General features: G+C 32.9%; 2 protein-coding genes across 8 annotated transcripts in view; one reads left to right on the top strand and one right to left on the bottom strand.

The window, feature by feature from the left end:
• Window positions 1–1,021: 1,021 nt before the first annotated feature.
• LOC109858868 (phospholipase A1-like) lies at window positions 1,022–3,237 on the top strand. The gene is made up of 6 exons (XM_020436543.1): window positions 1,022–1,233; window positions 1,302–1,443; window positions 1,617–1,744; window positions 2,198–2,508; window positions 2,610–2,718; window positions 2,968–3,237. The coding sequence occupies exons 1-6, from the start codon at window positions 1,088–1,090 to the stop codon at window positions 3,113–3,115; spliced, it is 984 nt and encodes a 327-aa protein (XP_020292132.1). The 5' UTR covers window positions 1,022–1,087; the 3' UTR covers window positions 3,116–3,237.
• A 2,810-nt stretch (window positions 3,238–6,047) lies between these two features.
• Window positions 6,048–14,294, bottom strand: part of LOC109858846 (CCR4-NOT transcription complex subunit 4) — a 12,500-nt gene continuing 4,253 nt past the window's right edge. For 5 of the 7 annotated variants that reach the window (XM_020436504.1, XM_020436506.1, XM_020436505.1 and 2 more), the window contains exons 8-16: window positions 13,314–13,982; window positions 10,506–10,694; window positions 9,931–10,274; window positions 9,430–9,726; window positions 8,960–9,224; window positions 8,386–8,448; window positions 8,037–8,290; window positions 7,755–7,905; window positions 6,048–7,667 (exon numbers count right to left, since the gene is read on the bottom strand). In XM_020436504.1, coding sequence (XP_020292093.1) covers window positions 7,660–7,667; window positions 7,755–7,905; window positions 8,037–8,290; window positions 8,386–8,448; window positions 8,960–9,224; window positions 9,430–9,726; window positions 9,931–10,274; window positions 10,506–10,694; window positions 13,314–13,982 — 2,240 coding nt within the window. In that variant the 3' untranslated portion in view covers window positions 6,048–7,659. Of the gene's footprint in view, window positions 7,668–7,754; window positions 7,906–8,036; window positions 8,291–8,385; window positions 8,463–8,959; window positions 9,225–9,429; window positions 9,727–9,930; window positions 10,275–10,505; window positions 10,695–13,313; window positions 13,983–14,294 lie in introns of those variants that run through there. The other 2 variants (XM_020436508.1, XM_020436509.1) reach the window with 2 other exon arrangements.

The following is a 14,294-nucleotide window of genomic DNA, read 5'->3' as shown; positions in this document are numbered from 1 at the left end:
TATTTGGAAATTACTTTCGCAAACAGTTACAAATATTTTATAAAAGATCAATATGTTTAGATCTACTTTTCAAAATATATCTACCTAATTGCAAATCACAATTTTCATGCAAGATTTTGTCACATAATTTCATTAATGTTTTCCTATCGGGGCTCTAGCCAAGTCGAGAACAGATTTCGCAGAAATGCTCGCGACAAATTGTATTGAAACGCTACAGAGATTGGATACAGAATTTGTTTTTTCCGTTATTGAAATTGTAGATAGAAAAAACAAACATTGGCTTTCAAAANTTAGNTGACAAATTGACATAAAATCTAAGCAGATCCGTCTAATGTATATATAGATTGGCACTAAACTGTAAATCTGAATTCAGATTTAAGAGCAAATTTATTTAGAATTTTGTCAAGTTTTTGTCGAAAACGCGACAGTATCTAATACGAAATATTTACACATTTACTCAACTGTACGTCTATCTATTTTATAAAGTACCTCGGGTCAAGTCTTGAATTTCTAGCAATTTATTACAAGTAGGTAGCAGTGCGAGGCAATTCAATTAAAAATTTAGATTTAAAATTTAGATTAAAAATTTAGTAAGTAAAATTTAAATCTAACTCAAACAAAAACCAAGAATTTCATTAAATGTCAAACAAGTCTATGCAATATTTAATAATGATTAATGGAAGTTATGTTCTGTATAGATAATTTGCGTTAGATAACTCATAAAATAAATGTTTGACACGTGCAAGTATAATGCGTCGACAAGTACGTAATAATTTCAAAAACCGATTATTTATGTTGAAGTAATATCTATGTATGCTGCACTTTATCATTTTTCAATGTCTAGCACATGTCACAAATATCGAGTTATAAAGAAAAAAATTATTGTACGATGACTTAATAATGTCACTGACTATTATGTTTTCTATCGATATTACACAAGTTTCCGTAGTTTACACAGCTATCAGTGATGTTAAAAATATCAATATTTTCGAAAACTTTAAGTATAAAAGCATCTAACGACGAAAACACAGTATTCGTGAAACTTTTACCAGTTTATCAGCTATGATAGTTTTTTTTTCATACCGTAATGAAGAGAATTGGCTACACAAAGTTAGTATTTGTCCTAATAGGATATGCGTTATTAAATCTTATAAGTGTAACGACTTCTTTGGAAAAGTTGAAGAATGATTGTATCTTCGGTGTTACATCCGTAGGGATGGTTTTATACAACAGGTAAAATGGAAGTGTTTAGTTTATGCTTAATTCATTCCTTNTACTAATTATGTTCGTATTTTGTTCAGCAAATGCCCTTATGGTAAGCATATCGAAATAGAAGATGTTTGCAATATTGACACTTCAAATCCGGTGTTCTTTGTTGTTCATGGTTTTACCAGTTCTCCAAATAACACCAATAATTATAACTTGATTCAGCAGTTTTTAAAGGTAGATATTACACATATAATTATTTATCTAAAATAAACTAAGGGCAACCTCTTAGATGTAACATATCTGTAAGAAACAAAAGTTTCTCTTGTTAATAACATATTACATTATAAACTTGAAAACTAATATGAAAATATAAGCGTAAATTTAATAAAATAACTATTTTTTTGTAGAGAAATTTTACGGTATTTGCACTAGACTGGTCAGATGCAGCATGTACGCATGGGATTCCTATTTTGAAATTTGCAGAATATCCCAGCGCAGTGAAGAACACCCGTGAAGTAGGCGAATTAATGGCACGGTATGCTTTAGATATTCAAAATTATATANAGGATGTCCCAAAATTAGTATAACATCTCTTGTAGACAGGTAGAANAAGTAAAACTGAGTCAATAAGTCCTATATCATTTTGCTAGATTCGCAATAGTTACCGAGATCGTAATTAACAAAGATCCACGAATAAGTGTGCATAGGGCTGTCTTACGCGCGTAGGACAGCCCAGCGCACTTCGCGCTGTATATATATATATATATTAATATTACCTAATATTATAAAATTTTATATATGTAATATATAGCATAAATAAAGTTTTAATATTAGTTAATATTAATAATGTGACATCTCTTGAAAAAGATACTTACAATTAGCACAATACTTGATAAAAATTGTAGTTTGTATTATGNAAAAAATGTATTACAAAAAATATATGATGCCTTTGTTTACATATTTGTATAAATACTTATTTTTCTTTCAGTTACGTTATAAAGCTAGTCAAAAAGTGTAAGATGCCAGTAAAGNATATTACGTTTTTCGGTCATAGTCTCGGGGCACACGTAAGCGGTTTTGCTGCAAAAAATATAACTGCAACACTTGACATAAAAGTTTCGCACATTTTCGGTGCTGATCCCGCAGCTCCAGGGTTCTCCACAAACTCATGCAAGCAGAGACTTTGCAAATCAGACGCCGAACAATTAACTGTTTTGCACACATCACCCCTTGGAATACAATACTCCATAGGCCATGACGATTTGTATTTCAATAACGTAATTAGCCAACCAGGATGCGGTAAGATTTATTACNTTTAAGTAATGTATTCAGAGAAAGTTGTTAAGTGTTAAAACGACTAGCCACAAAAATTGTAACTATAATGAATGCATATTTTTCAGGTTTAGACATCTCTTGCTCACATACCAGGTCCATTGACTATATGACTTATATGTTACAGTATAATTGTGGATACGTTGCTGTTCCTAAACAGCATTCTGCACTTTCTCTGTAAGTTTGTGTCTTCACATCATTTGAGACTGATAAAAATGAAAACTTTTTACGTCTGTTTATAAGATAAAAATTTTATCACACTTTGCATATTGTTTTCATTATTTTCATGAAGTAGAAATAGTAAATATGTATACCGTTCAAGATTACCTAATTATAAATCTTTCTCTCTTTCTCTCTCTCTCTCTCTCTCTCTCTCTCTCTCTCTCTCTCTCTTTCTTTTATTTTTCATAATTTTTATTTTTGTAGACTTACAAAATGCCCTCATTCTGAGACAACCAACTGCATTTTTGTCAATAGCACAATATTGGAAAAAGACGATGTTAAGAATGGAGAATATTCTATCNGTACTGATAAACAATTTCCTTACTGTGTAAAACACGGTTGTAACCAATAAATAAGAATATTTTAAGTTTTNTTTGATATTAAAAATAATCGTTGTCATCATATATGACAGTTTTGATCATGTTACTGTTATAATAAAAATTAAATCTTATAATGAACAATAAGTAAATTTATTGCAAGTTTATTTATGTGAATTTTACCTGTTGCAGAGCAATTTCTCGCTAAACGGCGCTTATCATTATTGTGTTCATATACAAAACAAAAATTTAACAAGAAATGTATAAAAGTAGCTCCAAACAAATTATAAATTTTGTAGGGCCTTCTACAATGAGATATTAGTAATAAATCAGAAGTCAGAAGCAAGAAATTGACCAATCACAAACAAATAACAGAAGAATAATCGATTGTGATTAGTTGTTACGCAAGATATCTGTATAGGTTCTTTTAAGGTAATTATCGTGTAAAATTGATTTCTTGCTAACTCTTTCAAATTTGAACCTTTGACTATAAGGTGTCCGACAATTAGTGTAAAATCTCTCGTAGGCAAGTAGAAAGAGTAAAACTGAGTCAAAAAGTTCTAAACCATTTTTTTATTATATATAATAAAGAAATAATTATTGAATAAATCAAGCCAATCAGCGCCGACCTTTAACTTGGCGCATGTCAGTAAATCACGCATCTAATGGCTAGTCTACAATGAAGGTAGTAAGGCTGTAGAAGTAGAAATTAAACTATTTTTCGGTAAAGAAACAACGGGAATTACGAAATGAGCAATTCCCACTTCGCACTGCCTACTGCCTTGCTGTTAGCCAATGAAATGACGTGTATTAAAAAACGCGAAATAATTACTTTGATAGACAAAAATAAAAGAACTCCAAGAACTTTACTTCTTACTCTATACTGCCTACTCCCATTGTAGACTAGCCATAATGTGTGTGAGCGCTTCGCGCGCCTCACTAACGTGCGCCTGACTAAGGGTCGGCGCTGATTGGCTTGATTTATTCAAAAATTATTCTCTCTCTCTTTCTTTTTTCTTCTTTGCACTTATGGCTCCATGCCCCTTTAACTGTTTAGGCACCGGCCAGGTATTCTCTCTCTCTGGTTTTACGTTCTGAGAAGAAAATAGAAAGTAAGAGTAGTTACATTATCGACACGACCACGAAGTAAGAATAAAGAGATCAAACTACGTGATACAAAAGTAGTCCCGATTTTTAAGGCCATTGCACATAGCAAAAGTTTAGACGTAATCGCTCGTAAGCAAAGTGACCAATCGCTGGCCAGCATTCCAACTAATGTAAGGTAATACTGGTCTGTAATTGGTTGAATTGCTTACTATCTTACGGTCACGGCTAAAATTTTTTTTTTTTCCCGTGCAATGGCTCTTACGGTTTATTGGGAGGGAATCCGCTCAAGGAAATAGTGTTTTCTACGGTTGGACGCCATTTGCAATTTGAAACATAACCTGACCCATGAAGTAAGATGAAGGAGATCGAACTTCTCATGACATATACAATAGTAGTGCCGATTGTGACGGTTCATTAGGACTTGGGAGGAAATCCGCAGCTATGGCATGTTGGTTTTGAGAATGTGAGACCAAAGGAGGGGTTTCCAGAAGAAGAAGTCCTAGGTGTAAATAAACTTCTTTTTATAAATGTATGCATAACTACGCTGCAATCCTATATGTAACAAGATAGGTTACATATACTAAACGTGTACATGTTTAGTTGTGTACATGCCATAGAGCTTATACTCATGGAGAGGCCCTGCGACCGCAAGGAGGATCGACAAAGAGAGATATATTTTTCTGTTTCAACTGTGGCCACTTCTTATAGAAGAGAATAACAGAGAACACGGAGTGGGGGAGCCACAGTTGAGACAAAATATATCGAAATTATATTTCTCTTTGTCGATCCTCCCGGCGGAGCCCTCTCTATGGTTAGCATATAGGCAAGGCCTCTCCATGAGTATAAGCTCTATGCATAGTTTTGCAAATGGCGTCCAACCGTAAAAAACTATTAAGGATGTTTGATAAGTACCGTCTCATCGCTCGTAGGTAGATAGAAAGGGTTATTCTAAGACAAAAAGTCCTATACCACTTTGGAAAATTCGCAATAATTAACGAAATATTAATGAATAAAGATCCGCTAATCAGCGTGCACATCCAGAGTAAGGACAGCTCAGTCTTTCGTGCGTACGTGCCGTAGCGACAAAATGGAAGGAGCTAATAGAATAACATGTGTACCTTACATAGGCTGCGTTCGGACAGCGCGCTATCCGCGCTATTGAATCATTCTATCTTTATCGTTCGTTAGATGTAAAACAAAGATAGAATGAGACAATTGACTTTTCGTCTTAGAATAACCCCTTCTATCTAATTACGAGAGGTGAGACGGTACTTATCAAACACCCTGTATACATATATATATACAGGGTGTCCCAGAATTGCCGTACAATCTCTCTTAGGCAGGAGTAAAACTGAGTCAAAAAGTCCTGAACCACATTTTTTTCTATTATTTATAATAAATTTATAATTATTTATAATAAAAGAGTAATTATTGAGAGTAAATCAGGCCAATCAGCGCCGATCTTTAGTCAGGTGCACGTCAGTGAATCGCGCGGAGCGCTCACACACACCAGCGGCTCACTGACGTGCGCCTGGCTAAAGGTCGGCGCTGATTGGTCTGATTTACTCAACAATTTATTATAAATAATAGAAAAAAATGGTTCAGGAGTTTTCGACTCAGTTTTACTCCTTCTACCTGCCTACGAGAGATGTCACACCAATTCTGAGATACCCTGTATATATATAATGTATATATATATATATATAGTTGAAATCTCCATGAAAAGGTAATCTAATTACCTTATGAAAATTGATAAGGAATATAAGAAAAGACAAAATCAGGGCTAGAAATTTCATTGCGCATTATCGTATATTTTTCGATTACCTTAATGAATTAAATTTTATAATAATTATAGTTTCATTTTTTATATCTCGTTCGCGTTCTTTTGCATATGTGACGTTCTTTCGTTATTCGCCTCTAAAACAGCAGAGCTGTGTTTCAATCTGCCGCGGGAATAACTTTCATTTAACATTATTCTCGTCATTATGTACATCGTGGTACATCGTTCAGACATTACTCGCATTGTTTTTTTTTTTTTTTTTTTACCGTACATAGTGTTAATTATTTCTTTACTTTTCTTGTTTTCTATCACCTCGCACGTAAAATTTATCGTCGCGTCGTTAAGTTCTTTCTTCGAACAGCCATCCGTAGTTTTCCTTAATTATCAACATTGATAATCATATATCGATTGCCTTGTCCTTTCGTATAGATTAGAAATGTCACTATTCTCTTTCGGTTAGTACAGAATAAGGTTGTTTAATGTCAAGACCAGTATATTCAATCTTTTCGATTCACAATAAGACTATAAATTAAGATATTCATTAAAAACTGATTGACAAATTGAGTTAACAAATTTTTAAGACAATTTGTTTTTTTCTTAATAACGAGCCTGTCGTTACACAAAATTTTCAATATATGACAAGTACGTCATCAGTTTCACGGTTTTATCAATAAGAAAAATTATTTGCCAAGTAATCTTTCTTGTGTGTGTGTGTGTTTACTGATAATAGTAACGATGATAATAGTCGTAACACGTGCACAAAAAGCAGCGATGAAAGACTTATAAAAACTAACGATAAATCCTAGTTCTCTTTTTGCAGAAAGCAAAATTACTTCTTTTTAACATGACATCAATAAAGTCAATATTAGCAAAACAGCAAAATGTATGTATGTATAAACGCATGGTAAAACATACTCTAACAAGAAATAAATATTCATGTAGTATGTAATTGTTTTTTGACATGATCGAAGATTATATTATAACCAATGGTTTTTAATCTATTTAACCATAGCGGATGCTCTACCTTAAATAATTAATTAAATAATTAATGCGAACATGTGTAGCATTTACTTTTTTCATGTATATATACAAATTCTTTTTTCAAAATATTTTAATCTCCATCTTGAAACTAGGATGTATCTCCAGCGTGTGTCGTCTTTTAGTTTTAATAATGTGTTTCTTGAAGTAACTAGTAGTTTTGAAATTGAGAATGTTAAGAAAAGGAAAAATGCAGTCACAAACACGAGCACGTCTTATTATTTTAAGTATTTTCTTCATTTTTCTGTTGTTTAATAGATCCGCCCTACATAAATTTTGCGTCCGACTATAAAGCCAGACTTTTTAAATATGATAAACTTTACTATAACGTATAAGTGATAATATCGTAATAATATCGTGAAGACAATTTATATTCTATGACCTTGGCTTACATCGCGAGGAGTACACGAACTCATTGTTCCGATATTTTATTTGAGTAAACTTGCACAAATAAATGAAGTTTTTTTTAATAAAATTGAAATATAGAAGTGTTATAGGAAAACATACGTTATCGACTGTCAACAAGTTTCTTTCTTTTTGTTTTTTGTTTTTTTCTTTTTTCTTTTTTTTTTTTTTTTCATTTGCTGGATTTGTATGTGATCTGCCATCTCCGGAAACATTACGATGCCTTGACTCGTTCATCTCGCATAAAACTTATAGGTCTGCAATATAGACGCCCTATATATTTTGATACCGCGCATTGTAAGATATTGCTCAGTTTACACGGAGCTTGATCGCGATCAACTTACTCTCGATTTCGGATCCTGTAGAGATGAGTTTAGTGTGCGGCTGTGCGGTTGTGCTCGGCTGTGAATTACTTAATTGCCCGGTGGTAGTGGGTGCAGCAGCGAAGCCAGGAGGCGGTTGCATCGCCCAATGTTGAGCAGGTGCGTTCTGTTCCTTCGTTAAGAATACGATTCGTTAGTAAAGAATAATAATATCTCGCTGATATTTGCATAATCTTAGTTTTACGACAGATACTAAGCTTGAATCATCAAAAATAAAATACATACAAAAGAAAAGCACCATACCTGTTGTGCATTATGAGTCACAGTATGAGGATGAATATGAGGAAATTGCCATGTGCTTGTAGTTTGGAATGGAAGAGGCCTAGACGAGGTAACTATGGCTGGATCAATTGAAGTCCAATCTGTAATAGCTCCAAAATTGTTCCATCCTTTTTGATGTAGTGTCTGATGATGGAATTGCTGTTGTTGTTGCTGATTATTAATTTCACACCAATCCTTCAAGGTATAGACCGTGTCGCCTGCGCACTTGCCAATAGCTATTCAAAACAATTAATGAAAAATATTAAACTTCGAACATATTCATATATCCTTGGGATGTTTACACGATTAAAAGATTTTAAAAAATTATTACTTTGTGTGTTAAGAAGCGGACTTCCATTGGGAAGATACGCGCCCTGTTGAGGAGGTTGTGCTCCTGTAAACATAACACTGGACAAATAAATCACGAATAGGAGACAATACATCGATCTTAATGTACGAATACATTATTATGAATACCTAAATATATATGTATATATATACAGAGTGTCCCAAAAAGGTCGGGATCCCTGAATATCTCAGAAAATATGAGTTTTACAGAAAAGTATTTCAGACAAAAAATGTTGTAGGGTTTAGAAGGATCTATTTACTGATTGTATCAGTATGATCTTGGATGATGCCGCTAAGGTCAGCTCAAGGTCACATCGATTTTTTTTTTAATAGACCTCCCTATGTTTTATTACAGATTCTTATAGCTTAATTCAAAAGCTTTCCAAAACACTATAATAGTAATTAGACTGAACCATTTTTGTGCGGATTTTACAAAGACCATGAAAATCAGTCAACAATATATATCTTCGTCTATGACTACGATAGATCGTATACGTAAACTTCACGCACTGTGCATTATGATTCCTGATGCTTGGAAAAATTGGACAAACACTAACCGGAGAGAGCGCTATTCGTTGGTGCTGGTCGTGGTATACCGAGACCGAATGAATTCATGTGATTTGGTGTAGAACCAGGGAAACCAGGTGGTGGAAGACGACTACGTTGTCCTAAACTGGTAGCCGTCACAGTAGCCTGAGCAGGGCTCTGCGCGCCACTTTGTAACAGATTCTGTGGAAGACGAGATAGCAGGGAATGCGACTGAAGCACTTGTAGATTTTGTAAGTGCTGAGCTTGTTGCTGCAGATGTGCGATGTGCGCAACCTAGAAAATCATTTGTCTTCGTAAATATTTTACTGAATTAAATAACTTTTATGCAAAAAAGTAACTTATACAAGTCATCACTACAATAAATTCTGTTAAATTTTATTTAATTTATTAAAAATAATGAAAAAATAAAACTCGTTATAAATGTGCAACTTTATAAGAAAATGTACGTGAAATTTTATAAGAAAATTAAGTTATTTACTTGTGGATAGTGCTGCTGACTAAGACTCGCAAGAGTTTGTTGATGCTGTACCCTATTTTGCTCTTCTCGTTCTCTTTGCTGTTGTTGTTGTTGTTGCTGAAATATCCTTTGTTGTTGTATTTGCAATTCATTTTCCATTAATTCGGCTAATGCTTTCTGCGTTTCGTGAAAAGGATCAAATCCTAAATCGTCATCTGCTTTCACATCCGAGCTTGCATCACGATGATTCCGTACTTCGTCCAGCGTAGCATGGCCATTTTGTTTTATATATTCACGATTTTCTTGATTTTGTTGTGCCTTAGAATTAATATGATATATAATATATATCATATAAATATATGATATATATTATATATATCATATTATATTATATTATAATTATATTAATACAATCATGTTCTTTTTGCTATAAATAATTTTGCATACATAGTTTGTGTTTTCTTATATTTTTCGACACAAATGTGTAATTAGTTAAAATTTTATATTAATTATGCTATTTACCTGCATATTAAGCCTTTGTTGTAATGAATTTTGTTGAAAATCTGCCATAAACTTAGATGCGGGTGAATTTGCAAGAAAATTAGATGTGATAGTACTAGACGATAATTCCGCAAGTGTGGTGGTACTTGGTGCATTTATGTAAACTTCTTCGTCTACAAAACCTTCGGAATTAAATGTTACTCTCGGTGAATCAGTTGGACTAGGTTTTGATATAACGTGATTCGTTCGAGACGATTCAGGCTGAAACCCGAAAGCTGCTTGCCAATCTTCGCTAGTCTGAACCGACGGTAAAGAGTCGGGAATCGAAGCCACTCCCGTGCTCGTCCAATCCAGATTTGCGTTTGCTGTACATCGAAAAGAATTCGAGACTTCTTTTAATAAATGTGATATTGTGTAGAGAAATTTAAACTATACACATAGGATAATCTTAAATTTTGTAAATTTTTTTTTTTAAGATAAAACATCATCCTATTTAAGTTTTCGTAAACCATCGAATACAATAATGTAGTAATAATGATGATAATAATAAGGATAGTAAAATACTGTGCAGAACAATCGTAGAACTTGTTACATGCCTGCGAGGGAATTAGGTGGCATTGAAGTGGTGGTTGGTATTTTCTGAAAAGTATTTGAACTGAAGAAACTGTTATTGTCTGCCTGAAAGAGTGACCGATGATTGAGTGGCAACTGAGATCCGTTGTGTAGTCCTGGTGGTGGTGGTTGATTGGCACCTTGTGATGAATTTGTGCTAGCTGGAGATGAACCTAAACATGATATGCAAAAATCTCTACACTACACGACGTGGATCAAAATTTTGTTTCTACACTTTTATAATGCCAGAATAAACAGCTACTACAGACTGTTATTTTGTCACAAGTATGACAAACAAAATTTTATATTTATATTAATCCACAAGCAATAAAATTCTGCTATAAAGATATAGTGTATCTGAAATATCACAAGATATACGAAATAAACTTAAATAATTTGAGAAAACAAAAAATATTCAGAATCATTTATGAGATAAATAGTCCATGCCAGCACTTCTTTCATCATAATTCGTAAGGTATAAAGTTAAGTGTACACAAAAACACAAAAACGGTTACTATTGTTTTGGTTTTAAGAATTCTCTTTATTTTGGCATATATATTGATAACTGTTCATTATTATACTACAGTTTTTGAATATAGTCAGATACTTGGTACATTGTTTTGAATTATTCTTCATCATTGGCACACACTCAACCTGCACGATATACATATTATTCAACATAAATAATAATTATGCTTTTGAATTATTTATAATATTAATTATAAACATAATTAACATTAATTTTATATAATTATAATTCAGTTCAATTTAAACATGATTAATTGTGTGCCATTTTATAATTAATTAAAAAATATCGATACATTGATTGTTATGTGATTCTTTCTGATTTCTAATAACATATTATCTTTAATAGCAATTTTCTAATGATCTTCGAATAACTGAGAAAAAATATAGAACAGCGTAAGTTATAAATTTTATAATAATTACAACATTTTTTAACATCAAAAATATAGTCTTCTATGAGTAAAGTGTAATATCACATGATGTGAACATATTTAAGAAAAATATATGTATACATACTATGTATATTACACATATGAAACTGCATAAACATATGCATATATACAGTACAGAGAGTACATAACGCGATTTGTATTATAAATTCGATTTCCACATATAACTGTCTATATCAAAACTATTATAGATGGAAATTTATCTGTATGAATTAGTTAACAAAAATAATCTTCTGGTATATTAAAATGTTTAATAATGAAAACTCATATCGTTAAGGTAGTGAATAATTTGATATTTGATGTTTTCATAATTAATAAATGTTAACAGTTTATGTGTTATTACAAATCGATTCAACTAATTTTAGAGACAGACAGTATTATTCTTATTCTCGCTCGTTTTCGCAAGTAAGACTAGATTCATATAGGCAGGATGTTCATGCCTTTACACATGAAGTTGCACCAATAAATGTCTTAGTAATATTTTAATAACAAAAAATAAGTATGTAAAAACAGTTTCATGTAAAAAAATATTAACGTCTCTGTCTATATAAATTATATTGTCATATATTATAGAAAGTCGTTATACATCAATAACGCAAACGAGTCCTATCTTTGCGCAGGCAGGGGTAAACGTTCTAAAATCCTACTTTGATTACTAAAATGCTATATTTTACGTCACGTGTACTATAGTTTTTAGTTACCAAGATAGGATTTTGGAATGTACCCCAGAGTGAAGAGAAATTAACCACGATATACAAAGCTACTGAACTTTTTTAATTTGTAACTTATAATGACAATTTTGTCATTGTCGTTAACAATATGATAGCGTAACTATGTATTTTGTTAGACGTTTTGTCTGCGTTCAATCAAAGATTTATAACGCACGCATTATGCCAGTAACGCGTGCGTCATCAAGTTACAGAAACTCTGTTTGATTATTACTGGCAGTACTACAAAAATTATAGCATACGTAAAACTTAACCCTAAAGCTCTTTGCACAATGGAAGGAATAGTGATAGCGATAGAAATAACACAATTTTAGACAGAATTCCAACTCGTCGGAAATTTTATTGCTATTGCTTATTCTGATTTTTTAATCTGCATTGATACATGTATTTTTGTATGTTAGATTTCGCTGTTCCTACCGTTATTTATAAATATAAACTCTTTACAACTGGTATTATTTCTATCGCTATCGCTATTCCGTCCATTGTGCAAGGGGCTTAACGTGAATCTACAAATTTTCAGTATTGCCAATAGGTGCGTTCAGACAACTCAACAGTTGCACAACGGTTGAGAGATAATCACTTCTGACTGGATCATACTTTTGAAATCGCAGCAGATTTTGAAGAACAGTCCTATCATAAGTGATGATCTCTCAACCGTTGAGTTTTCCGAACGTAACCAATAATAACCAAATAGAGCCAGAATAGACTTGCAGGGGTACGTTCCAAAATCCTATCTTGGTTACTAAAATGCTATATTTTACGTCACGTGTACTATAGTTTTCGGTTACCAAGGTAAGATTTTGGAACGTACCCCAGATCTGTCTCGGTAGTAACAAAGTTTCTAAAATGTTGCCGTAAATGTCACTTATTTTACTTCCATTTACTTGCGAAATTATTATAGTACTGATTAACATACAAGAACGAACGAAGGAATAAAAAACTACATTTTGTCCATCTCTAAATTTTCAAGTATAGTTTTATCACGTTTGTTCTATCTTGTTTGGAGGTCATTACATTTCATACAATATTGTTTAAAAGAAATCAATATACAACGAAATAATCGCGATAACAATGATTACAAGGAACTCACCCAAAAGAACAGCAACGCTGCTGCTATCTTCACTCGATTCAGCCAAGTGTTCAGCTTGATGATTTACATTCGAGTCTTCCGTACTTGAAATTGTACTTGCTGGAGTGCTATTTTCACGCTGTTGATCTGTTTCACTGTCCGAATGCCGACGTTCCCCATTTTGCAACGCACCATTTACTTTAATTTCGTGTGACTGTGATTGAACTAATTTTGATGTTTTGCTACCTTGTTGCGACTGTGGTTGCTGCGACTGTTGCTGCTGAGGTTCCGTTTTACACTTGTTACTCAATTTTTGCAACATTTCACCATTTGTATCAGCGGAAAAGTTTCTAAGGTCTTTTTGTCCGATAATTTGCGACTGCGAATTATTTTGCGTGTTAATTGAACTCGATTCAGATCGCGACGTCGTGCGAGTTCCGTGTTTTTCTTTGTTTTGATTATTTTTATGCTTGTTTCGTGCTGCTTGGGTCTTACTTTCGCTGTTACTTTTACCTCGTCGTATACCTAAACCACTTTCACCCTTGTTATTGTTGTTCTGCTGATGCGTAGACACCCCGGAAGATATATGAGTTTGTTGTTGTACTACGGTGCCGCTTCCGCCTGTTACGTTGTTGTGTTGTGATGTTTGTTGCGCAGGTGGTGATATCTCTTTACAATTAATTTGTGTGCCTAAAAACAAAGTGTTAATATACATAAATTTACCTAGAATCAAAAACTATACAGTCAAACCTCGATAACCTCGAAAACCTCTATAAGACGAAAATTTTGTTCAGTTGCTTCCACTCCGCGGGAAGCTCCGCTCCTTCGATAAGTCGAAACCTCTATAACTCAAAGATTTTAGCTTTTCCCTCGAGATTCGAGTTATCGAGGTTCGACTGTAACATGAAATAATATTAATATAACAAAACAAAAATATAAAATAAAAAAAAGTACAGAAAAAAAATAAATATAAAATAATATTTTGTTATATAATGTTCTTTA

The sequence above is a fragment of the Pseudomyrmex gracilis genome, unplaced genomic scaffold (assembly GCF_002006095.1).
Source record: "Pseudomyrmex gracilis isolate BER0280 unplaced genomic scaffold, ASM200609v1 scaffold_228, whole genome shotgun sequence".
Lineage (NCBI taxonomy): Eukaryota > Metazoa > Arthropoda > Insecta > Hymenoptera > Formicidae > Pseudomyrmex > Pseudomyrmex gracilis.
The sequence above is the reverse complement of the archived record's forward strand: the minus strand, read 5'-3'. Positions and strand labels throughout refer to the sequence as shown.